General features: G+C 61.0%; 1 protein-coding gene across 4 annotated transcripts in view; it reads right to left on the minus strand.

The window, feature by feature from the left end:
- Positions 1-5,674: 5,674 nt before the first annotated feature.
- BEGAIN (brain enriched guanylate kinase associated) overlaps positions 5,675-27,619 on the minus strand; it is a 45,545-nt gene continuing 23,600 nt past the window's right edge. The window contains exons 1-7 of one of the 4 annotated variants that reach the window (XM_068991021.1): positions 17,339-17,412; positions 13,449-13,610; positions 12,980-13,174; positions 11,570-11,636; positions 11,011-11,118; positions 8,639-8,722; positions 5,675-7,744 (exon numbers count right to left, since the gene is read on the minus strand). In XM_068991021.1, coding sequence (XP_068847122.1) covers positions 6,368-7,744; positions 8,639-8,722; positions 11,011-11,118; positions 11,570-11,636; positions 12,980-13,083 — 1,740 coding nt within the window. In that variant the 5' untranslated portion in view covers positions 13,084-13,174; positions 13,449-13,610; positions 17,339-17,412 and the 3' untranslated portion in view covers positions 5,675-6,367. Of the gene's footprint in view, positions 7,745-8,638; positions 8,723-11,010; positions 11,119-11,569; positions 11,637-12,979; positions 13,175-13,448; positions 13,611-17,338; positions 17,435-27,619 lie in introns of those variants that run through there. The other 3 variants (XM_068991019.1, XM_068991022.1, XM_068991020.1) reach the window with 3 other exon arrangements.

The following is a 27,619-nucleotide window of genomic DNA, read 5'->3' on the forward strand; positions in this document are numbered from 1 at the left end:
TTGCCTGAGCCTAGGGCCCTCTGCACTCTTCCTCACACGCTCCTGTACACACTCTGCCCGAGGAAGTACATCTGCCTGGTGAGACAGAGCGACGTGAAGAAGCAAGGAGCCCTCGAGGATCCCCACAGGCCAAGGAGCCCTAAGCCCCCTCAGGATCATGATTGAGCTGTTATCCCAGGAGCCCAAAGGTCCCCTGATGGGTGAGGGTGGGGGCCAGAGGTGCCCATCTCTGGACAGGTGCATCCCTGCAGTCCTGGAAGTCTCCCTGGAGTAGGCTGACCATGAGCCTGTGAGGAGGGTGTCCTGGCAGGAGGTCAGCGAGGAAACGCAGGACCTGAGGAGGAGGCCACAGAGGCAAGCAGTGCCCAGCTGGCCTCTCCAGCCCCTGGGTTCCTGGCCTGGCTCCGCTGTCGGTGTAGCTGAGAGCGAGTCACATTTCCTCTTGGAGCTGTAGTTGCCCCCTCTGTAAAGCAGTGTCAGAACCCAGCCTGCAGGCTTGCCCTGACTGTCCAGGAAGGTCAAGTGTGTGGTGGGTGTCGGCACCCTGGGAGCTCATCTGGGGATGGGGATTGGGCAGATTGGGAGCAGCCATGAAATTAAAAGACGCTTGCTCCTTGGAAGAAAAGCTGTGAGAAACCCAGACAGCATATTATAAAGCAGAGACATTACTTTACCACCAAAGGTCTGTCTAGTCAAAGCTATGGTTTTGTATGGATGTGAGTTGGACCATAAAGAAAGCTGAGCAGCGAAGAATTGATGCTTTTGAACTGTGGTGCTGGAGAAGGCTCTTGAGAGTCCTTTGGACTGCAAGGAGATCCAGCCAGTCCATCCTAAAGGAAATCAGTCCTGAGTATTCATTGGAAGGACTGATGCTGAAGCTCCAATTCTTTGGCTACCTGATGCGAAGAGCTGTCTCAAAGACCCTGATGCTGGGAGAGATTGAGGGCAGGAGAAGGGGACCACAGAGGATGAGATAGTTGAATGGCATCACCAACTCAATGGTCATGAGTTTGAGCAAACTGTGGGAGATAATGAAGGGCAGGGAAGCCTGGCCTGCTGCAGTCCACGGGGTTGCAAAGAGTTGGACACGACTGAGCGACTGAACAACAACTGGGGCTGGTGGAGAAGCATTTATTCCAGTGTGTCTACTTTGCCTCTAGACCCCTGGAGTCTTGGGGTCCACAAGCAGGGCCCAAGCAGGGGGACAGGCCGTACAAAGGTCCTGAAGTGGGATTAATCCCAAGGGCTGACTCCTTTTCTGTCTCTCGTCTTCCGCCCCCCACAGTCCGCACAGAGCCTGACCTGCCGTTGGTGTCAAGTGGATGCTGGGTCCCCAAGCTGAGCTGGAGAGGCCAGAGTGCGTGGGTGGGGGGCTGAGACCCTTGGAGGGCGAAGGGCGGGAACTCCCCAGGCCCGGGCGGGATGCAGCAGGGCCCTAGTGACCCCATGTGCCGTTGGGCTGGGTGTGGTAGGAGCTCAGGGAAGAATCACCTCTTTTTAGGCTCAAGAAGGGCTACTTTGGTGAAAAGAAAGATAACCGCACTCCAGCTCTTGCAGGTCAGCCCCTTGGTAGAAGTGGAGGCCCTGTGAGGGGCTGTCCTGGCCTCAGCAGAAGGGAGGCTGAGTGCACGTCCACTTAGAGCCTGGACAGACAGTGGACATTCCTGCCTCCCCACTCAGGCTGCCTCTGCTCTGGGTGGGCAGCTCTGTGACCTGCACAGCCCTCCCATTGTCCTTGCTGCTGCCCTTGCCGACCCCTCTTCCCCCAACCTCCCCAGCACTGCCCCCGTCTATTTCAAGGCTCTATGTGTAAGCTGTGCCCTGAGCCCTGGCCTCTCCCAGCACACGTGTAAGCTTCCCAGGGTTGTAGGGCCTTGCACACGGGGGGCGTTCCGGGAATAACTGCAGGTGTCATCTGCCCACAGGACACGGGCTTCAGAATCAGGCAGCCGTGGGTTTAAAGCCTGTCCCCAGCTTCTGCTGTCGTGCTGTCACCACCAGTGCCAAGCCGCCCTGTGCTGCAGTGTCCCGCCTGTAAAGGAGAACTCTCAGTACCCAGCTCGTGGGGGTTCATGCAGGACGTGTGTGCAGCAGGCGCTCAGGAGCTGGCGGCGGGGTGGGGTCGGGGGGGTCAGTGTTAGTGCTGTTAGTATCGGTGGCAGCCGAGCCACTGGTGCAGGGGTTGAGCCTGTCCAGGCCAGAGGTCACAGTCGGGTTCCATCCTCAGCCCCCAGTGAGGGGCTGCTCCTTCCCCCGCTCTCAGTCGATAAGTCTCAGGGAAGGCCTCGGATTGGCTGGTTTGCGTCACATACCTGCCCCAGACCAGGGGTCCTTGACCAGGCATAGCTGCCATTGTGTAGCTGGAGGAGAGAGTAACGGGACCCCCACAGTTCTTTCACGAGGGGGTGTGCCCCCAGGTCTGGCCTGAACGGGCCCTCGGCCAGTGTTTGTCAGATGGACTGATGGCGTGTGAATGAAGCCAGACAGGCTGCTAGGGCAGGCGGCAGTTGTCCAGGGTTGTGGGCGGGGGTCCTGGCCTTCCCAGGTGCCTCTCACCCACCTCTCCTGCCCGCCTCCTTGTACCCAGCCCCAGATCCTGGAGCCTGCTTTCTAGCCCAGCCCGAAGTGGGCATTTTCCTACCTGCCTTGATGTGGAGCGTCTTCCGAGTGAGACTTTCATCGCGTGGTTTGCTGACTGCTTTCCCCATTGTGACATGCTGGTATGGCCACTTATGTGTTTAATGAGTGTCAGTCACAGGCTGTACTCAGTGGGCTTTGGCGTGGGCGCTGGCATTTATCAGGGGCCAACCTTCATGTCCACCGAGCTGCCCGGCCCCTCCCTTATTCTGAGCCCACACCCTGTCTGGCTGCAACCTGTGGGTCCCATACCCATCCCTTGCTTGCATGGGGCCTTTGTGGGCACTTTGTTTCTCTGAACCTCAGTTTCCTCATTTCTAAAATGGGCCTGCTGGAGTGAACAAGGGAGGAAGCATAGAGGAAAGGGCTTTGTAGGTTGTTACTGTCTCACATTCTCTTGGGGCAAACACCATCCAAACTTCTGTCCTCAAAGTGGACACCCTAGTGGAAGCTCTGACCCCCCCAGGAGAGGGACATCCAGGGTCACCAGAAGCCACCGTGGCTCTTTCTTAGCCCCGTCCCCCGTGGGCTTGCTTTCTCCACTCCCTGCCTGCAAGCCCCGCCCCCTTGTTGGGTTATTTCACGGGAAGCACGGAAGAAAGGCAGGTGCTCTCGCACCCTCATCTGTTTCTCCAAATGCTTACTTCCAAAGAGCATTCAGGACTCATTCTGATCCTCCACAAGGTGTCTGGGAGTTCACCATTTGCAATTTTGAAACAAGAGAGCTAAAATTAGAAAGTACAGAGCAGGAAGGTAAAAGGAGTGTGGGTTGTCCCTCCACCCACCTTCCTGGGGCTGGGCGCTTACCTTTGCCTCACCCATGCGTCTGAACAGGGCTCTGAAGCCGTTGGGGGAGGAGAGCAGTTCCATCTTGAGATGCAGGCGTGGCTGTGCGTGCTGCTGGGTGTGCCCTGACTCTGAGTGAGGCTGGCGCCCGCAGCCGCCATGAAGCAGCCGTGAGCCCCGACGCTTGGAGGGCAGAGGGACAGGCCCGGGAAGTCTGTGCTTGTCCCCTCCCTCGGGACCTGCCTCCAGCCCAGCCTGGGGCTCTTCACGCACTGGGACAGCCACTGTCTCAAGCGCCCCTGGGAACCTCACAAGTCAGTGTCTGCAGGCTCCAGAGGGGACACAGGCCCCGAGGGCCTGGGACTTGCCCAAGGTCACACAGCCCTGCACTGTCCCCACAGGGGTTGAGAAGAAACATGGATGCAAGGGTCGGCAGATGGTGGGCGCCCCGTTGGGGTCCCAGTGGGAGTCAGGTAGGACTGGAGTGGAGCAAGAGGGGTGTCTGGTGGAGGAAGGAAGGGCCCCCCGCCCGCCCAGCTGTGGCTGGCTTTGGAGGCTATGGCAGGACAGCTCTGTGAGGCCTGTTTGCCATTTGGGGGACAGATACTCAGGCTCTGAGGTGACAGTGTAGGGGCCCAGGCTGCAAAGCCCTTGGGGTTCCCAGCTCTGGTGTCCAGTTGCACAGCCTGCATGGGACTGATGAGGCTCAGGGTCCCTCTGGGAACATTGAGCTAGAGCCTGCTGGGCACCAGAGGTTGTCTGTTTTCCCCACCACCCTCCCGTTGCCACTCCCCCGCCACCGCCCCCCCAGGTCGGCGAGGGTTACTTTCCCACCTGCCCACAGGGAAACTGGGCCCCAGACAAGAGAGCTGATTCCTGAGCCTCCCGACGGGCCCCCTCCCTGCAGCAGGCTGCTTCCTGGGGTGCTCCTCAGGGTCAAGGGCAGGCACCCTGGAGTTATGCAAAGCTGGGTGGGCTGGGCAACTTCAGGCATCACCTGGGTCCAGGTGGTTCCCTCCCAGGGGGAAGTGCTCAGCCCCTGGAAGAAGCAGACTTAAAGGCCCTGGAGGAGCTGCCTCCATCCTAGGCCTTGTGGAAATTTTTCAGGTACTTTCTCCAGGGCATCAATGAGTACACTCAAGGATAACTGGGCACACAGAGAAACCAGGCAGTGTGAGCAGGAGCCAAGAGAGACAGGTCTCCATAGACCCCACTTGACATACGTGTCCGAGCCAGCTGTGAACCAGCTGTGCCCCCTCTGTTTAAGGAAATAAAAGACAAGCGTGGAAATATCTCTAGGGAATAGGAAACTGTTAGAAAGTGGCATGGTGTGTTTTGAAAATAACCACATAGAAAGAACTTCTAGAAATGGAAACCATTAATAACTAAAACCAAAATCTTTGGCTCTGATTGGCAGCTGAATGGATGCAGCGGAAGTGGATTGGTGACGGGAGGCATGCAGACCGGGCATGCTGACCCCAAGATGTGGGTCATAACGAGGGAGGGACGTGGGAGCAGACCTCAGGAGGAGGCGCCGATGGCAGTCCCAGGAGGAGGGAAGGGTAGAGCGTTACTTTAAAAAGTAGCTGAGGATTTCCCAGAACTGATGAAAGACAGCAGTCCACAGATATAAGACTTCCTGTGATAAATCCACAGCCAGACACACCTCAGGGAAACTGCAGGAAACCAAAGTCAGAGGGAAGAGCTCGTGCAGCTGAAGAGAAAAAAGACAGATTAGCACCAAAGGAGCAGCTCCCAGAGAGGCAGACAGCACATCCCACCCCAGCAGGAAGCCAGGGGATATCTCTTGCGCCTGAGCCAGACCCCTGCTGACATTCTCCCAGGAAAGACAAACCTTCAGAAATGGGGCAAAGTAGAGACATCTTCACAGGGCAGGAAAAAAAAAAAGCCAGAAGTGTTTGTCACCGGCAGAGCCAAACTAAAGGAAATCCTAAGGAATCTTGAGGCAGAAGCAAAGTCTCTAGGGAACATTATATGAGGGCAACAACACCATTCAGCAGAGGTTGAGACAGCGGAAGAATTCTAAGCTGAATGACAAAAGACGCCAGGGCGGTTTCAGGAGGCTGTGCAGAGAGAGGAGGATGGAGAGGGGAGACACCCAGGGCCACATGCCCCGAGAGCAAAAGGCAGTGGGGAGAAGAAACCACCCAAACACAAGTTCTTTTCCACCCATGTCTTTATTTAATGATCGCAAAATACAGTACCGAGACAGAGCATGCATCACAGACGACAACACGGAAGCAAGTCACAGAAACCGGGGTTGGAGGGCCTCATTACGTGTGAGGTAGCGCAAGGTGGTGCCGGGGAGCGGGACGCTGTGGGGGGGAGGACGAGCACCGGCCCCACTCGGGACACACGGGACTACGGACCACAGTAGAGCTGGGGGAGGGGTCGTCGGCCACACGGAAAGAACAGCTAGAAGCATTTCACATCCCATCACCCGTTCCAGTCCCCCTTTCTGTGGACACAGCTTCCGGTCCCCTCATCACTGGGGATATCTCCACCCTTCCCTTCCCTTCCCAGGGGCAGGCCCCACCTGCCTTTGCCCAAAAACATCCAGCAGCGTTTGCGCTGAAAACGCCCGGGGCTGCTGTCCAGGGAGCTGGAGGACGAGTGTGTTAAGACACTTTGCTCTATAAGAATAGTCGCACTTGGTAAAGCTGGGGGCAGAGGGGGTGGCAAGGGGGAAGGATACTCATTTCAGTCGGGGAAGGCTGCTGCTGAGTCAGAAAACGTTGCACAGTGGTGGTGCGGGGTGGACAAGACGCTCTGGTTGGGGTCCCCCTCTCGGGCTCGAGTGGGTTAGGTGGAGAGGGGTCCTGGTGTGCAGGGCCGAGAGGGTGGGGTTGTCGGGGAGTCGAGGCAGCACCCCTGGGAACCCGGTGTGCGGGACTGGCCGTGGTGGGGCCCGCACGCGGGGTGCTCAGTTGAGCAGGGTTCCGTAGAGCTGGGCTTTCGTGAGGCTGTCCTTGCGGCTGAGCCCCGAGCTGCCCGCCCGAGGGAAGGCAGGCTGGGGACTGAGGCGGGCACCGGGGTGCATCTCCGGGGAGGCCTCCATGGAGCTGGGCTCCAGGGAGTCCCTGGAGCTGCGGAGGCTGAGCTCAGGCTCGGGGCTGCCGCTTGCCCCGAGGAGCTGCACCCCGAGCCGCTCGCGGTCCCCCTCACTGGCCGCATAGCTGGGCAGGGGGTCGGCTGAGCGGCCGGGGCTAAGGCTCAGGTCACCAGCTGCCCGGAGGTAGCGGGGCTCGACCAGGTGGCCCTGGGAGAGGTCATCGCCCTCCGAGAAGCTATCAGCCTTGTAGCTGGCGTAGAGGGGGCTGGCGCGGCCCTCGGCGTTCTCGCCGGGGCCGCCTCGGGCCCCAAAGTAGCGGTCATTGAAGCCGCCGGGTGAGGCGAGGCTGGGGGCAGGGGCCGCGGCCGCGGCCGGAAAGGGGTAGGCGCCGATGTCATCCACGCTCAGCGGCCGCCACTGGCCGCGCCCGGCCCCTGCGACCAGCCGGGCGGACCCAGGCTTGGCCCGCAGGTTCCACAGGTTGGGGGGCATCAGGGCAGGCTGGGGGCCTGGGGAGAGCGGGAAGCGGAAGGGCTCGGCGGGGAACGGTGACACAGTCCTGGGGAACCCCGGAGCCACTGCAGCCTCCAGCGGGGCAGCCACCGCAGCCGCGGCGGCCGCGTAGCGTGGGCTGCTCCCGTAGGCCGCAGGCGGCTTGCGGCCAAAGAGCTCATCGCGGCTGTTCAGGTAGATGGCCTGCTGCGAGGCGGTCAGCGTGCTGGCCTGGGCATGCTCCTTCTCTTCGGACGCGGCGCTGAAGCTGGAGTAGGAGCTGGACGTGGGCAGCGAGGCTGCGTAGCCGCCGAAGGCCTCATGGCGGTAGCTGGCGGGGTAGGCCGCCGCGCCGGCCTCGGTATCTTCCTCCTCCTCCTCCTCCTCCTCAGCCGTGCTGTCGGTGGAGTTCTGGGCCTGCAGGAAGCCCACATCGGACCCGGGCCCCTCCACACTGGGCCGCCGGTCTTGGTGCCGCGCCTCAGGGCAGTAGAGGGCCGTGTCGCTGCAGTAGATGTCCCCCTTGTAGGGGGGTCGGGACCCTGGCTTCTCCAGCCCCTCGGGGAAGCCCAGGTCTTGGGCCGAGGCTTCCGACAGGTGGGAGGACAGGCTGCCGGGGTCCGGCTTCTCCAGCACCTTGGCGAGCACGCAGGAGGGCACGCTGTCTGCATAGGCCGGGCGGCAGAGCGGGGCGGGCAGGCTGCAGCCTGGCTTCTCCGCGTGCAGGTTCATGCGTTCCTGGAACTCCGCGGGCAGCTGGTGGTGGGGCGGGGGGGGGGGAAGGGGGGGAAGGTTGGGGGGGATTGGGGGGGATGGGGTGATGCGAGGAGCAGGAGGGAGGGGTCACGGTCAGCCCAGGACCGGCGGCCAAAGCTGACCGACAGGGGACCTGCCCGGGGCCTGTCTGATCCCACCAGCCAGAGCTGTATCCCGCAAGCTGCAGGATGCCCCCTGGGTCATGCTGATGGGGCCCCCGCAGAGCCCTGAGGCTGGACCCCTGGCTCTAACTTGGGCCTCCCCCTGAGGGGCTGACTCGCTGACCCAGCCCCACGGTCTCCAGGGGACACCCAGTCCTGTGGCCTGGCTCAAACCAGACAGACTCGGGTGCAACAAAGACCGAGGGCCCAGGCATGCAAGCGGTTTCCACGTGAGCACCTGGTGCCTGGTGGGGGATGGAACGCTACCGTTTGATCTGTTTTGTGAGGATCTCGGGGGGTGGCCCAGGCTCCAGGAGAGGGCACCTGGACAAGGCCTGGATGAGGGGCATGCCCAGACGGGGAGGGACAGCGTGGCTGGGACAGGAGCCCCGGGTCTGAGTGGTACTCGCCCTGTGGCCCCGGCTGAGTGGTTCCTGGGTGAAGCCAGCTTTCTTATCTCTGCAGGAACTGTGCCCAGACCAAACCACTGGGCTTCTGAGAGGCTCATGCAGGGTCACCCTGCTGGGAGCAGCCCCCTGGAGGAAACTGGGGTGGAGTGGGCAGGCCATCCAGGCTGGTGGGGAGGCACGTGCAGGGCGAGCCCTCCACCACATACACAGAGGGGCTCGGACAAGATCGAGGGGGCCGGGGGGACGGGGTCTGGGAGCTGCTGGGAAGGGGTGCAGAGGTCACGGGCGCGGCAGCGGGCTGGCCGGGGCGGGACTCACATTACCTCGGCCATCTTGCGGCCCCTGCCGTAGGCCTGGCTGCACTGCAGCAGCTGTGCCGCGAGACTGCAGTCCTTCCTGTAGAGCTCCTAGGAGACAAGAGAAGCCACTTGACTGGGCGCAGGCTCGGCCCCGGCCAAGGTCCCCGCTGCCGACATGGTAACCAGCCCGCGGAGATGGCCGTGCACACGTGGCCCCTCTCTGCGGCTCTCGCCTATAGGACAGGTTACAGCCCCGACTTGGAGCCCAGTGTGTGGACGGTCCCCTGGCAGGCAGTCCTGCCACTGACCCGGGTGGGAACCTCCCACAAAGCAGGGGCCATGGAGGAGGAAGGCCCCCCAGTGGCCTCTAAAGTCCCAGAGGCCCCCAGGCATGGACACCAAGCCGTCTCCCCGCCCTTGGCTTCCGAGTCCCTCCCAAGGGAGGGAGTGGTCAGCGTGGACAGTGCTGCCAGTAGCTGGAGATTAGGAGTGGACCTGCCACCCTTCCCCCAGGTCTCAGGGTGAGGCCTGGCAATGGAGGGGACTTGCAGGGCCAGTCAAGGGGCAGGGTGAGTGGGGGTGGAGGGCCTGTGTGACCCCAGGCTCAGACAGGGACTGGCTCAGCCTCCTGAGCTGAGAACAGATGCACACAGGAGGAGTCCAGGGCGCGTGGCTCTACCTTTGGGAAACCTCTGTTGCCCGTGCCTGCGGCTGGATCTTGGTTCCCGCCCCGGCTCGGGGACCCACTGCAGCCAGGGCTCTGATGGGGGTGCCTGGCCCTGAGATCCACCCACAGTCTCAATTCAACCAGAACCAGCTGCAGGTGTCCTGCAGCCCAGGGGCGCTACTGAAGCCATGGGCACCCCTGCCGGTCCCCGCTACCTTGGTCCTAGAGACTCTGGTGTCCCCCACTTGGCTGGCACAGTGGAGGAAACCTGGGTCCCCCGCTCCTTCGATGCATCCCCGGAAGGGCATGATTGGCTGAGAGCTGAGAACTGAGCCCCATGTGAGGCCCGGACCAGCCACCGCTGGCACTAGAGGGCTGCGGGCACTGTTTGGCCAACCCAGACCTGCCACTCAGTCGTGAACAGACGCCAGAGTGCTGCCCCGTCAGAGCCTCCCCTCTCCTTTGCATGCACTCGTCTGCCATCTCCTACCCGTGGCACCTCCACCTGGCTGGCCAGGGCGCCTGCTGCACCCTCCCGCTACACCCTCCCCCTACCCCCCCTCCCCAGACCCCAGCCCAGAGCACAGCAGGTGGCTCCCGTCCTGCAGATTTCAACCTCTGCAGTCAGACTGGACCCATGTCGTCCTCTGAGACCCCACATCCCTACTCGGCCAGTTTGCTTCCATCTTCAGAACCTAACCAGAACTGAAGCCCCCTCCCCGCCTCCTCGGCCGCCATCCTGGCGGACTCGTCCTCTTTCTCCCAGACTGCTGCCTGCTCATGCATCCACTCAGAGCTTCATCCTCCACGGTCTGTCCTCAGCAGAGCAGCTGTGGAGCCTGTAAGAGGAAGTCCAGCCAGGCTTCCCCCTATTCAGGAACCTTCAGTGGCTCCCATTTCCCGCAGAATAAAACCCAGATTCCTACCGGTGCCTAAATGCCACCTCCTGTTCTCCTGACCTCAGCCCCTCGGGCCCTCCTCCCCTCCAGAGCCCCCTCCGGTCTCTTTGCTGGTCTTCGAGTTACTCAGAGCCCCCATTTGCTGCTGTGGCTTTCCGCCTGGAAGGGGAGCCCTCCCCCGCCGTCAGCTCCCTGCTCGTCTTCAGGTCTCAGCTCCTGCAGCCCCTTCTAGAAGCACCGGACTGAGGTTCCCTGATCCTGCATCTGGAGGCTCCTAGCCCCCTCACCTGCCTTATTTTTCTCTGCAGCATTTAGCACTTCTAACTCGCTACACAGTTTACCTATTTATCCTGCTCGGATGTAAATGCCACGTGCACAGGCCACTGGCTTACCTGTGCTCTTCACACCCCGTTCTCAGAGCCTCGAGGAGCAGGTGCTAATCAGCGAATGTGTGCTTGGCAGTCAGAGGTCTGTGGAGGGGTGGGGGCGCCACCCTTCTCATGGGACCCAGGAAATCAGGACCCATGGGCAGCCCCAGGCCTCTGATGCCCAGTGGGGGTGGCCAAAGGCAGGAGTCCTGAGTGGCCCCATCCCAACCTTGGGGTCGGGGAAGCCCTGCTTTGACTGGGCCAAGGTGGCCTCGTGTTCCTCACCTTGAGTCCTGTCTCCTTCCAGCGGAGGGCCTCATGGACGTGGTGTGAGAGGCAGCCCCTGTCGTTCCCTGGCTTCCCACATGCTTGTTGAGGTCCTGCCCCCCCCCCATTTCTCCACCCAGCCCTGTGCCAGCCCCTCAGGGCTGCTGTGCGGGGTCAGATCGGCCCGACACTCACATTGTCCTCCGAGAGCTTGTCAATGGTCACTTTGGCCTCCAGCAGGTGGCTGTTGAGGGCGACAATCTCATGGCTGAGAGCTCGTTTCTCTTCCTCATAGTGCTGGCCCTGGGGTTGGGGGACAGGCAGGGGGGTGGTCAGCGGTCAGCCAAGGCCTGGGACTCAAGCCCTGTTGTTCCTCCTGGCCTCCCCGGGAAGCGAGGAGGAGTTTGGAGTCCAGGGAATGCAAGGGTCAGAGCACAGAGCGACCCAGGTTCCAATCCCGCTCTGCCAGTGAGGAGCCGAACAGCCCTGGGCAAGTCACTGACTCCCTGAGCCTCTGTTTCTCATCAGTACCGCGGGGACAGTGACAGCTGAGGGCTTGACAGCACCCTCCCATTCGGGGCGGAAATGGGGGGTACGGCCCAGCCCCTCAGGGAGAGGGCAGGGTGGAAACGAGGCCTTTGGCCCAGCTGCACGGGCAAGGGCATGGTGGCCTGGCCCTCGGTCCTCACCGGGGCTCCAGAGCTGGGGGCCCGGGGCTGGGCATGCTGGGGTGGGCGCGGGGTCGTGGCCTCACCATGCGGAATAGCTTGTCCTCCAGCTCCTGGTTGATCCTCTGCAGCGCCATGTAGTTGCTCTGAATCCTGGAGTGGAGGCCATGAGGTCACTGCCGTGCCAGGCCTGACCCTCCCATGGCCCCTGCAGCCGTACGGCCCGCTGACGGCTGAACCTAGGCCCTCTCTCTGGTCTAACTGTTCCTGTGCTAGAAAACATCTCATTTAAACTAACTGGTTGCCAGGGCCCAGGACCCCTACTGATGAGAAGGGAAAGTTTCTTATTCAGAAGGGTTTCTCGGGAACTCGGTCAGAGCCAGTTAATTCACATTTTACACACAGTCCTTACAAGTCTGCCTAAGGGGTTCCCAGTTCAACAGCAGGTTAGCAGGGAACAGGCTTAAGACTATGCGATTAGCTCTGGGATGATTGCTGGAGACACAGGGTGAATAGGATATGGTTTTCCCTAGAAGAGGCTGAGGTGGGGAAGCATGTGTGGGGTGGGAATCGATGGCCGCCCTGAGGTGTGATGGTGGAAAGGGCAGTGCCCACCTTCTCGACAGCCTGTGTATAGTGTTAGTGCCCATGTCTTGCCAGCAGAGAAACTGAGACTAGAGATGCTTAAGTAGTAACGGACAAAGAGCCCTCCTGCAAATTCAGCATTCTATAGAATCACAGGTTAGGTCCCTGGGTCAGGAAGACCCCCTGGAGAAGGAAATGGCAACCCACTCCAGTATTCTTGCCTGGAAAATCCCATGGACAGAGGAGCCTGGGGGGCTACAGTCTATAGGGTCACAAAGAGTTGGACATGACTGAGCACACAGTCCTCGGTAAATATTTAAAACAAACCAAGCCAACAGCAAGCTGAAACTCCAATACTTTGTCCTCCTGATGTGAAGAACTGATTCATTTGAAAAGACCCTGATGCTGGGAAAGATTGAAGGTGGGAGGAGAAAGGGATGACAGAGGATGAGATGGCTGGATGGCATCGCTGACTCAATGGACATGAGTTTGAGTAAGCTCCAGGAGTTGGTGGTGGACAGGGAGGCATGGCGTGTTGCAGTCCATGGGGTCACAAAGAGTCAGACACAACTGAGTGACTGAACTGAACTGAAGCCAATGGCAAAGTTTGAGTGTTTTTTTTTTTTTTTTTTAACATTCTTTCTAAAGGAAGGCTGTGAAGTGTGTAATATTTTTTAAGAAAAATATCCATATTAAATGTGCGTGTTGTGTGCTAAGTCACTTCAGTTGTGTCTGACTCTGTGCGGCCATTTGGACTGCAGCCTGCCAGGCTCCTCTGTCCATGAGGTTCTCCAGGCAAGAATACTGCAGTGGGTTGCCATTCCCTTCTCCAGGGATCTTCCCGACCCAGGGATCATACCCGCGTCTCTCACGTCTCCTGCATGGGCAGGCAGGTTCTTTACCATTAGTACCTGTGCAGAACGATGTTTTCAGGAGTTTTGTTTTTAAGGGAGTCATCCCTCAGGGTCCCACACACCAGGCCGCTGAAGGGAACGGTCTCTAAATGCTGGTTCATGTCCGGGGCTAGACATCGTTTTCCTATCAGAGACCCAGGCGACAGTGGCTGGGGCCCTGGTGGGCCAGTCTTGGTCTGGAGATGGCCGCTCCTGTGTCACCATGCCGCCCCACCACGTAAGAGGACAGAAAGAATGAGCAGGGGACCGAGAAGTATCAGGGAATCGCCTGTACCTCGCAGCGGCCACACCCACGTTCAGATCCTGATTTGGCAGCTCGTGGTACAAGGTGCGACTCTGGAAGAGCCACTGGGCCTGCAAATGGGGCTACCCGCCGGCCGCAGGGCCCCTGGCTTCGCCCTCCCGGGCCCCGCCCTAGAGCTCCGCCCCGTCAAGGCCCCGCCCCGTCCAGGCCCCGCCCCCTCACCTGCGCAGCTTCTCAGTAACTTTCTCCAGCTCCTCCTGCGCACGGCGCAGTTCGATCTCCAAGAAGTGGCGGGTGGAGTCGAACTCGTTCTCCAGCTTCTCCAGCCGGTGCGTCGTGTAGGACAGCCGCTTGCGCAGCTCGCCCTTCTGCTCCTGCAGCGAGCTGCAACGACAGGTGGCGGCGGCGGGCCAGGCCGCGGGCAATGAGCTCGAGGCGCGTTTGGGTGCGCCCCGGGCGCGCCCGGCCGCACCAGTGCATGCGCACACGCACCGCACACAAACTGCACGCGCGCGGGCACACACACACCACACCCACAGGCACACACACACACACACACACACACACACACACACACAAAAGCGCGCACACCTCCCCAGCCCCTCCCTGGGGGGGTCACGGTCCCTGACACTGAGCCCGTCTGGCCTTGGGGCGAGTGTTTGGGGGCGGCTGAAAGGACCCTGGTTTAAAGATCTCCCAGCAGCAGCACCCCGCCTTGGTCTGGGAGCCGAGCTCCAGCTGGCACGGCTTACAGGGCCCCCGTTTTGCTTCTCTACAGCAGGGGCCCAGGCCGGTGAGGCCCAGAGTCAGCAGTTCTACATCCTAGAGCAGGCCTCTCTTCCTCAGGTGGGCTGCGTGCTCTCTGGGCCCGGGAGAGGAGGGGCCCCGTGCCCAGGCAGTGTCCACCACAGTGGTCAGCTAGCGGCACGGAGCGCCAGAAACTCAGAAAATCCTGGGCCTGCTCATGTCTCCCTCCAGGAAGCCTTCCAGAGGCAAGCCTGGCTCTTAGGCTCTACTTTCCCCCACAGACTGAGGGCTCCTCTGGGACCCTGGCCACTGAGTCCCCTTGCTCAGGGAAAAACAGACAGGGGGTGGCTCCCCACTGAGCCACATGCCACCCATTCACATGAGCTATCTTGGGGCATGAGGCAGGAGGGGCAGGTGTAACTGGCCACACCCTCCTGTCGGCTGCCACCCAGCCCCCAGAAAGCACCTAACCACGGTTGACCATGTGCTGACCCTCTGAGGCACCCTTCCCTGGGCTGGCTGAGCACGCAGAGGGGGGCCGCGGGGGGCGGACTCACCTTCAGCAGCTGGGAGGGCTCGTTTCTGTAGGGAAGGGACAGCTGCACGGTGGGTGGGGGGACCAGGGGAGTTCTGCTGGCTGTTAGCCACGAGTGAGGCTAAGATTCAAGCTGCCGTTCGGTGCCCTGGGTGTGCGCTTTGCTCAGTCACCCCCTGAACTGTGCCCCGTCAGCCCCTGCACTACAGTCACAATGAAGCCCAGAGCTCCGTGGCGTCACGGGGTAGGCAGGGGCCCTGCTGTCACACAGACCTGGCTGCCAGTCCCTGCCAGCTCCCCCAACTCCCGCAATGCACTCGTGACTGTCCCCCTCTTGCCCTAACACACAAAGCCCTGGTTCCAGAGAGGTGCCCAGGTGGGAGGAGGGGCCGAAATGCCCATCGTTTGCTGGAAGAAGCACAGCCCCCCTCAGCAGAGCATCTGGAGCCTAGGCCCCTTGGATGGTAACTTCTGGTGGGCTTGCTGCGGGTGGGCAGGAGGCTTTCTCCAGCGCCTGGGGAAGAGTGATTGTCAGCCTCCAGCCTGATCACATAAACCACACGTGTGACCACAGGCACACACCCAGCAAACCTCCCTTAAGCATTCCTGGACCCCTGCCCAGGTCTACATTTTTTCAAAATAAGTAAAAATAAAGAGTTGCCTGTGTTTTGAGAACCTCAGAGAAGAGCGGGGCGGGTCCTCCCAAGAGTTGATCCCCAAGGTAGATGCCAAGTGACAAGCAAGCAGGGAGCCCAGTGGCAGAGTGCCCAGGGCTGCCCACACAGGCCCCGCCGCCTCTTCCAGGCAGCACACCTGCCTGATTTCACTGCGAGCTTCCTGCAGCTATTGATCCCAGGCTCCCCCTTGGCCCAGGCCTGTCTCTCCAGTGGGCTGCCAGGCCTCCTGAGGGCTCCCCTATGTCCACCCCGAGGGTCCCTGCAGCGCATGGGGTCAGGGCAGCAGCCCCTGCAATCAGCCAGCCTGCAGGGTTGCAGGTGCACCCACAGCCCTCGGCCACAGGGGGTCCACGCCCCCCAGAAAGAGGTGAGAGCACCCACCCTCCACCTCTCAGAGCCAGCACCCTTCCCTCCCCAACCCTGGCCACCCACCCGCAGCCACAGCTGGGGCTCTGCCATCCCAGGATTGTTCATTCCTGTTTCTCTGCCTTATCCCTGCCATGGCATGTCCACCCTGCCCCCTCCTTCCCTCCTGCTGCACCTCACAGCAGGAGCAAACATGGTCCTTGGCCCTCAGGGTGTATCGTCTCGAGGGGAGACAGACAGTGAGCAAGGGGACAGGCTCCCCAAGAAGGCAACTGAAGGAAGAAGCCCTGATGGGGCAGTGGGGTGGGCTCGAAGCAGAGCCAGGACCTGCCCCAGGGCAGTGTAACCCACTGCTCAAGAGGCAGCCGGCCCCATCGAGCAGCCCGCCTCCGCCTCCGTCCACCCGTGGCCACCGGATGCTCTTGCAGATGTGCTGGGCGGCTGTGCCCCCACTAGCCCCCAAACGCTGCTACTCTCCCTGAGCCCCTCACACCCACCCACCCCTGAGCCCATCCAGCCCTGGGTGGGCAGTGCCCCCAGCCCCTGGCCCCTACCCCCTCCTGGTGCAGGTGCTTGGGCCCCGGGCCTGAATGCACCTCCCTGGCCCCTCAGCTGCGCCTGCCTCGCTGCCCGCCACCTTTCTCCAGCTCCACTGCCCAGGCTGATCCCAGGGCCCTGGTTTGTCCCTCACCCCTCCCTGCACACCTCGGGCCACATGTCCTCTGTGTCCAGCCCCACACGAACCCCTCCCAGGCCTCCATCTGGAGGCCCCGCCTCTCTCTAGGGTTCCACGCTCACCCCAAATCCAGCCGCCCACCTGCCTCTCCTCCCAGAGGCCCACAGGCACCCCTCCCCCAGCGTGCGCGACACTGACCCCTTTCTGCCTCCTGAGCTGCCCATCAGTCTCCAGTCAGACCCCGAGAGGCCGTGGTGACCCCCCTTGCCTGTGGTCACCCTCCACAGCCCGTCACCAAAGTCCTGGCAATCTACTACTCAAGAGCTTTGGACACGTCCCCACCCCTCCTGGTCCAGGGAGGGCCCTGGGCTGGGCACCCCGGGGGTCTTCAGTCACCTGGGTGGTGCCACCATCCTGGGGCATTTACCCGAGCCCTGCCTGACCTGTCTCAGGCTCTGCGTCTGTAAAATGGGGATGTGCGCACCGCACCCTGGAGTGCCCACTCTCGGGGAGCAGGGCTTTCCCTGTGATTCCTGCATCCCTGTGATCAGAGCCACCGGGAGATAATGCCAGGGGCAGGCACCGTGGCCTCTGCCTCCCCTGGGTGTGGAGGTGGCTCAGGGGCCCCTGGAGTCTAGAAACAGGTGCACAGGGCAGGCGTGGAAACCCCTTGTGGCCACCCTCAAATCAGGGGCACCCTCCCAACTCGGGGAGTGGGGATCAGGACGCCCTACCGGAAGCGCAATCTGGTGTGGGTGGGTAGGTGGGCGCTTCATGGTGCCCTCCTTGCCCATGAGAAGGCCCTGGAAGGCTTTCCCAGCTCACAGGAGAGAAAGATGAGCTGCTCGGCACAGAGCGGGGCCTGGAGGGACCCTGCCGGCCTCCCACCAGGAGCCCCTCTGGCCACTCAGCAGAGGCCCGAACCCACGGACCGAGCCCTGGGCTGGGCTGGGCTGGGGGTCACCGGGGCCTGGCCTCCGAGACAGGATGGCCAGGAAGCAGGGCTGAGGGCGCTGGGCCTCTTCTCGGTGGTGGGGGGGAATTGATGCCGATGCCGGATGGACGTCTGGGGACAGAGGCTGAGAAAGCGGGGAGACAACAGGTGTATTACCTGTCCCAAAGCGAGGGCGAGGACCTGGCCCGTCGGCCCTGCAGGTTGCGGGACTGCCCGAGGCACGAGGGCACCCAGGCGCTGCGCAGCCTGTGGGCGAAGAGGACAGAGCTGCTCAGAACGGGGACCGGGGGGCACACCGGCTTGCCAGGGGCACGCAGTCACAGAGACATGGGGGGTCGTCCCCCCACCAGCAGGAGAGCTCCTTGTCACCAACACAGCAGTGGAGTGCTTGTGCCTGTGCCAGGGTGTAGGCACCTGCCAGCCCTGGTTGCCTCGGCGCATTGCTGGCCCCGTGTCCACCAGCAGCGAGGTCCCCACCCCCAGGCCTGCACCCCCATCTCAGCCTCAGAGGGGAGTCCTGGGGGGCAGGCTCCACCCAGCTCCAGATTCCTGTCGAGCTGTTGCTCCTTCCTAGTGGTCAGAGACCCTGAGAAGCGAGGTGGATGGCGGGAGGGTGACCCCCTGACCCTGCTGGGAGGTGGTGATCAGCGGATCTGTGTGGACATCAGCAGAGTATTCTGGAGGCCGTGGGGGACCCAGTGGATGTTAGTGGTTTAAGACAGGGCCCTCCTGGGACCCCTTCTCGCCAACCCTGCCTGTGGCCCGTCAGGGCCAGGCAGGTGGGCGGGATGCAGGGTGGAGGAAGAACTAGCCCAGCCCCATGGCACTGCCCTGCTGGGGGGCAACAGGATGCCTTGGGCCTGAGTTTGCCGGGTCACGCCCTTGCCACGGTCTCTCCAGGGAGGCCGTGCCGGCCCCCCGAGCCAGAGCGGAACTCTGATGGGAAGATGCTGCCCTGGATGTTGGGCGTCCAAACAAGGCTTGGAGACGTGGGCAATACCATTGACAAAATGACGGCATGCAGACGGCCACTCAAGGTGAGGGAAGGGAAGAATGCCGATGTCGCTTGGGCCAGGTGGTGGGATTTGGGACGGGGGCGACAGGGGCGACGGGGGCGACGTTTCCCTTTACACTGCTGGATTTATCGTATTTCCTACAGTGAGGGTGAAACTTTTAAAAAAGTTTATGAAGGATCACATTTGGCTGCTCCCCCTCAAAAAGATTTCCAGTGTTGATCTGACAAGGGGTGGGTGGGGGTGCCACGGAAGCTTCTGTGACCCTCTGTGAAACGGGCTGCCCTTGGCCCTGGTTTTCTGCAGGCCCGGCTGGGAGCGGGCAGGCTCTCCAGTTGAAAACTGGATTCTGGGATTCCAGGCCCGGGGTCCGCTCTCGGACAATGACCCCAGAGCTGTCGAATGAACAGACAGTGGGGGCAGGACGGGCCGGTTCTGCTCTCGTGGGAGCAGCCAGAGACCCAGTCTCCCCTCGGTGGCTTGACCAAGGTCAGCGATTCCTGGGGGAGCCCCCTGCCCACCCCTCACCCGCCAGTCCCCATCCCAGAAGGCCCTTCTGCAGGGAGACCCCTGGCAGGTGAGGTCTCAGGGGAGTAGAAGGGAAACTGGGAGAGTGGGCCCAGGGGAGGGGGGCGGGGGGCTTGCCTGGAAACACAGGGAATGGGGGGGTGTTGCTGTGATCTGACCCAGACCTCGCCTCTGGTCACATGCAGGGCATCTATGTCCCTGACAACTGCTCTCATTCTGACCTCGATTCTCATCATCTCCAGCCTCTGCAATGTGGGGCACCTCTTGCTAGAGATACGACTGGCGCCCAGAGAGGCTAAGCAAGTCTCCCCAGATCACACAGCAAGTCCAGGGCGAGGATGAGATCCCCCCCACCCCCGACACCTGTTATGCTTGTGCCAGGTACAGGGTGGGAAGGATACAGGCACCATGGGGACCCAGGGAGCCAGGCGACCTCCTTCCCTGCTCTGCGGAGGGGAGCAGTGCTCCCTGGTGGGGGGTGAATGGGGCAGGGCAGGGCTGAACAAATGTCCGCTCTCTCGCTGGATGCTGGGTACACGGAGCCAGGAGCGGCTGGTCCATGTGGTGCCCCTAAAGGCTCCTCCACCCTTGTGTCCAGCACCCCCCCCCCCCAGCCACGCTCCAGTGACACCAAATTGCTTGTCATTCTTCACAGGCTGCAGGTGGCTTCTCATCTTGGTGACTTTGTCCCCACGTCCCCTCTGCCAGGATGGCACTTGCTCCCTTGGTCCAGGTTAACCCCTCCCCACCCAGGGCCTGGTAGGGGGGACCCTGACACCCTTGCCAGCCCGGCCAGCCCCCTCAGGGAGCGTCACGGGGCTGAGTGCTCCAGGACGGTGTCCTGCTCCACGCCGGCCCTGAGTCCAGGCTTCCCCATCGGCCGGAGGGCAAGTCACAAAACCCAGCCAGACCACGCCCACCTCCAGACAAGATTCCTCCGCCGGCCAGTCCTGTCCATCACTCAGACCCGCACTGGCCCCGCCTCGCCCGGCTCCCGGCTGCGCCGGAGTCCTCCTGGGTCCCTTCCTTCCCACCGTGTCCTTGCCGTCCGCTGGGTCAGGGACCTTCCCTCGGGGCTGTTTCTGGGTTCCTCGCTCAGGCCCTGGCTCCCGGGACAGCCTGCTTTCCTCCACTGGGTCTCATTCCCGCGGGGACCGGCCCGTCCTCCCGTGGGACCGACTCCTTCCCACACCCCCTCGCCCCAGTGCCCAGCGCTGTGTCTGGACCAGCAGCGCGTGTTGTTGAAAGGCCGTGCAGCCGGCGGGAGGAGAGACGCTGGTCTCGTCTTTTGGGCTGCAAGATCTGGGGCGTGTTTACATCCCTGGGGCCTACCGTGGGGCTGGGTAAATGGTGGGGGGCGTGGAAAAGCCTCCCAAGTCCTCCCTCCTCCCCCGCGGGGCTGGTGAGGCCCACCTGGCTCCTTACCCCACCCAGCATCTCACGGTCCCCTGGGAGCGGACCCCCTGGAACTCAGGCTGACGGGCACAGGGACTGGCTGGCAGCTCTCCGTGTCTCAGGCACGCCCGTCCAGCCCCTGGGCAGCCCCTTGGCTGACTCTGCCACAACCTCACCAGCATCGTCCCGGGCATGGGGATGGGATCTCTGGACCCGGCCACCAAAGCGCCAGGTCCCGTAGAAGCCTGCGTGTGTTTGTGCGTGTGCGTGTTGGGGCAGAGGACTGTCACAGGGCTGGCCTGGGGCCCCCAGCCAGGAGAGGACCCCCTGCTCAAGCCAGGAGGAGCGAACGGGGGCAGGGACTCTATGCTTGCCCAGGCCCCACCCTCTCCTGCTTCACTAACCGAGGTCATCCAGGGGCACCCTCCCGCTTCCGTCCTCAGGGCCAGTGCCACGACTGCTCTCCCGCCCAGAGACCTGGAGACTCCGCAGGAGACCTTTTACCTCGCCTACCCCGCATCTTATCAGGCAGCCTGCCTGGGAGCCCTCCGTGGGCGGGCAGACCCAGGGGTGCTCCGGGCCAGGCCGAGCAGGGTCACCCCTGGGCAGGTGGACGGAGCAGCTGCAGAGTCACTCCCGGGCCTTTGCACACGCTGCCCTTCCTGCTCAGAACACCCCCTTTTTCTGCTCTTCGCTTCATTCTGTTTACCTCCTCCAGGAAGCCCTCCCTGACCTCCCTAACCTCGCTCTGGCTCTGGTTGGGGCCCGCACAGATGCACGACGGCCCCCTGGGGCCGAGCCGCCAGGCCTTCGCTTTCAGCTCAGTCGGCAGACGGGGCCGGGCAAGCCGCCATATCCTCTGTTGGGTTCCCTCCCTCACCTGCCTAGGAGACGTCTTCGCGGGCTCTTCTCTGCTCGATGTCCCCACGCCTCCCACCAGCCCCCACCGCCCCGCCCCATTCACAGCCGAAGACCTCGCTTCCTTCTCCACTGAAGACGGAGAAACCGCCCGAAGGGAACTTCCGCAGATGCCGCCGCCAGGGCCCCCCCTCCCCCGCCCCCAGCATCTGCCTGCCTGCTACTACAGACACCCCGCCAGGCAGCCCCTCCGCCCACTCCAGGCGCGGCTCCAGCCTGTCTCCCAAACCGCCCATTTCGCCCTCTCTCCCGGCTCCTTTTCTCCGGCCCACAGACGTGCAGGGGCGCTTCCCACACTGCGAACAACCCTCTGCTGACCCTCCAGTACTGTCCTCATTCTCTGCCCGAGATTCGTCGTGTGTCCTCGCTCCTGGCCCCACTAGGACCAGGGCCCGACCTGGCTCTCGTCCGCTCGACGCCACTGAGCCGGCTCCTGCCCGGCCCTTCGCAGTGCTCACGTGGCCTGAACCCTCGGCACCCAGGGGCACAGTGGACCCCGCCCTCCTCCTGCAGACCCCGCCCTCGCCTGGCCTACCGCCTCAGCCTCCTCTGCAGGTGGCCCTGTCTCCCTGACATCCTAACGCCAGCAGGGCCCTGGGGTCCTGCCTCCTTCTCTGGGTACACTCCCCCCATAGAGACTCCTGCCACAGATACCATCACTGCATGGAGGACACCCCTAAATTTTTGTCCCCTGACCCCCGGACTCCAGGGATGCATACCCTCTGCGGCCTCCATCTCTGCCTGGGTAGCTTGCAGGCAGCACAGACCCGCAAGGTCCTCCATATCCTACTCTGCTTCTTTCCCCACCTCGCCAGCTAGGCCAGTGCCCCTCCCCAAACCTGGAGGCACCCTCCACTCCTGTCTCTCTCCCGTCATCCCAGGCCAGCGGCACTCACCACAGCCCTGCCTCCGAAACACATCCTCTGGCTCTTCCAGCCCCACCCGCCACCCTGGGACCAGCATCTCTCACGGGATTACTGCACAGCCTGCTAACTGGCTTTCTGCCCTCACCTACTTAGCCAGAGAGGCCCCGTGGAAGGCTAAGTTGGATCCACCCCCTCCTTCTGCTTGAAACCTGCCCCCACGGCCCCTACATCACTAGGGTCAAGCCAGATGTATTCACTCGGTCACCTGATGGCAGGTGGCCTTCCCTTCGCCCCCTGGACCTCACCTTCCAGCCACAGGCAGCACACCTTGCCCTGGGGCCTTTGCACCTGCCGTGCTTCTGCCTGGATCCCTCTGCCCCATGGCTGCTCCTCTCCTCCAACACTCAGATGCAACTTTCCTGAATTCCGCCGCACCCTCTCTCCCCCTTTCCCTGCTGGGCCTGTGTCCGTCTATGGCCTCACCCCGCCAGAGTGGGAGCTCCCCAGGACAGGGCTTTTTGTCCACCTCATTCCCGGCTGTGTCCTCGGACCCTGCAGCAGAGCCTGGCAACCAGAAGGGCCCAGTAAGCATTCACTGAGTGAATGGAAAACACAGTGAGCGCGTTTTACAGATGAGCCTGTGGAGGGGCCGAGGGAGACAGTGCCCACCCCGGGTCGATAGCCTGCAGGCTTCCCGCCGATCAACCCAGATGCCCCTCGGCAGTGTCTGGTGCCTTTTCCTTGCCTCTGAGGTCTGGGGCTGTAGGGGTCTGGCTTTGTTTTGTTGGCCTCGGCCAAAAGGAGTTGCTCTCTGATTTCTGTAAGGGCTGACCGCACTCCCCCTCCCAGGCCCGAAATGATAGTGAGAGGGTCAAATCTGGATTTCGGGCCAACGATAGTGTTTAGTGTTAAGAATGTGCCGAACGGGGCAGGGAAATACTTATGCTAAATAAGCATCCAGCTGTTTGTTGAGATTGGGCAGCCCAATAAAGCAGAGGATGCCCAGTGAAATGTATTTAGATGGATTTAATTCATTGGGCATCCTGTACTTCATCCGGCAGCCCCAGGACGAAGGCAGAGGTGATCCCGTGGAGGCGGGCCTCCAGCCCAGGCAGGAGAGGTCGTCCATGCCCCGGTCATGAAGCAGGCTGGCCATCTGTGCAGGAGACTCAGCGTGGGGCAAAGGCCGGGGGTTGAGAAGATCCTGGCGGGACCAGGGTGTGTCCAGAGGAGAGTGTGGCTTGAGCCCAGGCCTGGGTCAGCCAGCCAGGAGGCCCCGAGCGCCTGGCTCTGAGTGCAGGCCAAGCATCCCATCCCGGCTGCCCAGCCGCTTGGGGCACTGGGAGCCCCAGGGCAGAAGGCAGGATGGGAGGCAGGCTGGGGCCGGGGCTGTCCTCCTAGCAGGTGGACTGGGAGGGGAGACCTAAGGAGGCTGCCTCAGGAGAAGGGGGCCCTCCCCTGCCTGGCCCCTCTCTCCCAGCACCCAGCCCAGCACTGTTGCTCGTCTACTCTCGTACCCCCTCTAGACTGCGGGTGGTGGGGGGCCTGGAGGGTGGGGCTGTGCACACTTTGGCCCTGGGCCCCTCCCTGCCCCAAGGTCACACCCACTCTCTGCCCAGAGTTGGTGTTCAGGGGGTGTCCGCGGGGAGGATGGGGGGGTGACGTGGCCATGGGTTGTCCCCACTTCGGGTGAACAGCTCCCCACAGGGCTCCCAGATGAACCTCTCAGCGCCTACCACGCGGCCTTGGAGCCCAGGTGAGAAGGGGCTGCCGTCCAGCACTGTGATGATCAGGTTCGTTACTGCCCCTCACGGAACCCACTCTGGCTCCACTAATTTGACCACCCCACCAGCTGGCTCACCCCTGCAAACAGACTCAGGCATCCATTGATTGAATCAGTGGGAGGGCCTGTTTTCTGGAATTTGGGGATCATGAAAGTAATCAGGACTGCGGGAGCTCACTGATGACCCCAGAGAGTGGGGTGTAAGGCGCCTGCCCCCACTCAGTGCCCCCCGCGTGGCCCCAGGCCCCTCAGGGATGCCCTTGGTCCCTGGTCCCTCTGCTCTCGCCTCCCCACCTACCCCGCACCTTTCCACAGCCACAGGAGGCAGTCCTGGGGGCCAAACCCCAGTCTGGAAGAAAAGAACTGGTGTTATGATGGAAGATGTTTGCTGCAACAGCAGGTGGGTGCAAGGGACGGAGGCTGAGGAAGGAGGCTGCTTTTCTGGGCCTCAGTTTCCCCATCAGTGACCAAACCCCAAAGGAACACTTAAGACCATCGCCTTCTTCTGGAAGCGTCCCCCGCTGAGATCGCCCCCTACTCAATCCTTTGGTCACTGACACGCGGAGGATGGAGACGGGGCAGGTGGGAACGCATGAGATTCTTGTGGGGTGGGAACAGGTGTCCTGGGACCCTCAGCCCTCATCATGGGGTACTCTGCGGGATGGGTGCTGTGTCCTGGCCAGAGGGCCAGGGCTGGACGACCAGTGGTGACACCTGGAGGGGTTGCCCTGGGGGCGTTCTATCCTGGCTCCCAGGCTCTTTAACCAGGTGTCCTTGAGAAGGGAGCTGGCCTTCCAGGCCACCATTCCTTCGTCTGTGCAGTGGGCAGCCTCGCCCGGTTCCTTCCAGAACCTTGGGTGAGGACTCAGCGAGCAGACTGTCGAAGGCGTGCAGTAGGTCTCACTGGGTGATTGCATGGTTGACTAGGGGGGTGACTGAGTGGTCTCAGGCAGACGTTTCCAGAACCTTCAGCTCCATCGCTCAAGAAAGACCCCCAGGCCTTGCCCTCGTCACTGGTGCCCAATGGAAATGCCTCGGTACACTCAGAGGGCCTGTCCAGAGATGCGGGCCACGTGGCAGCTCTCAGACTGTTGTGAATGTCAAGTAAGAAGGTGCCGGAGGGGCCCAGAGATCTCAGCCAGCCAGGGCCAGTCTGCCCATGGTTAACAGGGTGAGGCTGAGGCTGGGAAACAGGCCCAGGACATACCCTTGCTCTGAAACACCCGGTCACTGCCGGGCCTGGGGATGCACAGGGAAAGCGCCTTCTGAGGGCGCAGCAGAGCCGGCCCCCTACCCCCACTCTGAGATGCCCTGGCAGTCTTAACTCCGTCTAGGTCTGCAGGTCACATCCTGACACCCCATTTCGCCGGGTCCTCTCATGATAGGAATACTGTCATCTGCCTGACGGTTGGGCAAACAGGGCCTGGGAACAAAGGGGACCATGTGGGGTGCGTGGGGGGCAGGGGGTTAACAGGCAGAGGCAGCCCACATAGTACCAGCCCTGTGCCTGGCTCCACATTCATGAGTTCATTCTCAAAACGGCCTTCTAAGTTAGGTGACGTTATTAGGATCTACGTTTTATAGATGCAGAAACTGAGAAGCAGAGATGTTTAGAAACTGGCAAGTCTACCCAACCAGTAAGTGGCAGGTATGGGACTCAAATCCAGGTAAGTTCACCTTCTTACTAACCCATATACTTCATCAGGCAGCCTTTGCAGAGGAGGGGCCACTCAGATGGACTCAGATGGGCTGCAGGGACAGGAGACTTTGAAGGGCAGAGCAGAAAAAGTCAAGATAGAACAGTCTATGTGGAATGAAAGTGAAAGTTGCTGTTGTGTTGGACTCTTCGTGACCCCATGGCCTATACAGTCCATGGAATTCTCCAGGGCAGAATACTGGAGTGAGTAGCCTTTTCCTTCTCCAGGGGATCTTCTCAGCCCAGAAATCGAACCAGCGTCTCCTGCATTGCAGGAGGATTCTTTACCAACTGAGCTATCAGGGAAGCTCTGTCCACGTGGTGGGTCCTGACTTCCAGAGGGAGAAACTGAAGCAAGGTAGTCATTCACAGTTTAGTGAGAATTAGCCCCTAAGACTTCCTTCCCCAGAATTATGTTTAGAAGTGAGGCAGAGCCAGGAGGAGCAGCTGGGCCATACAATGGGTCAGGTGGCCACAGAAGAGGGCATTGGGTGCCACACAAAAGCATTGGTTTTCTGAGGGTAAATGGGGGCCTGGAGGTCTCGGAGGTGCATCCTCAGCTCTGGACTTCAGGAAGGGCGATGGTGTGGCCCTCAGGAGGGGACACTGGAGGATGGCCACTGGGCTGTAAATTTTGGCCCAAACACAGAGAAGCCTCCTCCCACTGGGCAGTGACCAGCTGTTTTGGGAGGCCCAGACACCTGGAAAAGCTCCTTTCTGCTTCTGGCCTCCGTTTCTCCAAAACCCTTCAGCTCCATATTCCCTCCTGGCTTGGAGGAGGGTGCAGGGGGCAGAATGCTGAGGGCCTGAGAAAGGCAGAACTCAGCTGCTGCGGGAGGAAGAGCATTCCCTCCTGCAGTGGGCCTTTGCCCATGTTGGACCCCCTGCTGAGAGCACCCTCCCCCACACCTCCTCATCTCCTCCCAAGCATCTCTCTGCGTCCAAGCCAAATCCCCTCCACTGGAGGCTCTCACAGGGTGGTATTTAAAGAAAAATAATGAGAAACCCCTGGGAGTAGGGTGGGAGGCACAAGTGTACCTCAACACTCCCCTTTTGGGGGGTCAGAGTGGAGAGCCCCCCACCATGGGCATCATGAAGCGTGGGGAGGAGCTCTTCCCCATCCCTCTTCCTCACTGTGCACCACCTTTGGGCCTCATTTCAGAGCATTTACTTAGCAACTACTACGCGACAGCTCTCAATGCTGCGGATCAGCAGTGGGCTGCTGTTCTCGGGGAAAGACAGACGATAGACAAGATAAATGAGTAAAACAAATTGAGAGTCAGGTGGGGATCAGGGAGACAGAAATGAAGGCAAGGAGAGGGAGGGGGAATCTGACTGTAAATGGAGCGAGTGGTCAGGAGCCCCCCCAGCCCTGACCCCCTGACCGTGAATGACTTTTGAGCAAGATGCGAAAGGAGGGGAGGCAGGGAGTCACATGGACATCTGGGAAAGAGCACCCCCAAAGGAAAGGCACGTGCAAAGGCCCCGGGGCAGGCGCCTGTCTGATGGAGCTGAAGCGCAGCAGCGAGGCCTAGTGTCTCGGGGGAGTGGGCTGGGAGGTTCTCGGAGATGAGGCCAGTGTGACCTGACATCTGTGAGGCGACCTGAAAACCGTCTGTCTCTACCTCTAGGACGTCAGTCTGGCACCTGGCACAGAGTCTCCAGCATGGAGAGCGGCGTCTGGCAGAGGCAGCGCTGCAACACATCAGTGACACAGGTGAATCAAGCGTGTGGGACTGAGCATTTGGGCGTCTGTGTGAAAGAAGAGTGCACAAAAACACCAAACCCCCCAAACAAAAGAGCCAAAACCAAAACGCAACAAAAACCAAGCCCCACAAAAGCAGAAAGAGAAAACAAACCCACACAAAACCAAACAACAAAAGACCCAAGCCAAAATCACCTCCACAAAACCCCAAACAAGGAAAAAACAAAAAATTAACACACCCCCCAAATTAAAAAAATACCCCCCAAACACAAAAACCCAAACAAAAAACTCCCACAAAAATTTTAAAAAAGCACAAGCCCCCCAAACAAGAAATCACTCAAATAAAAAAATTAAAAACTAAGCTACCCCCTCACAAAACATAAAACTCATAAAACCAAAAAATAAATTAAGAACACAAAACCCTCAAAACCCAGAAAATAAAAAATCCATAAACTGAAAAAACAAAAGATTTTAACTCAAAAAACAAAACACCAAAACCAAAAATTTAAACCCACAAAACCACAAAACCCAGA

Source organism: Capricornis sumatraensis, chromosome 19, assembly GCF_032405125.1.
Source record: "Capricornis sumatraensis isolate serow.1 chromosome 19, serow.2, whole genome shotgun sequence".
NCBI classification, from domain to species: Eukaryota; Metazoa; Chordata; class Mammalia; order Artiodactyla; family Bovidae; genus Capricornis; species Capricornis sumatraensis.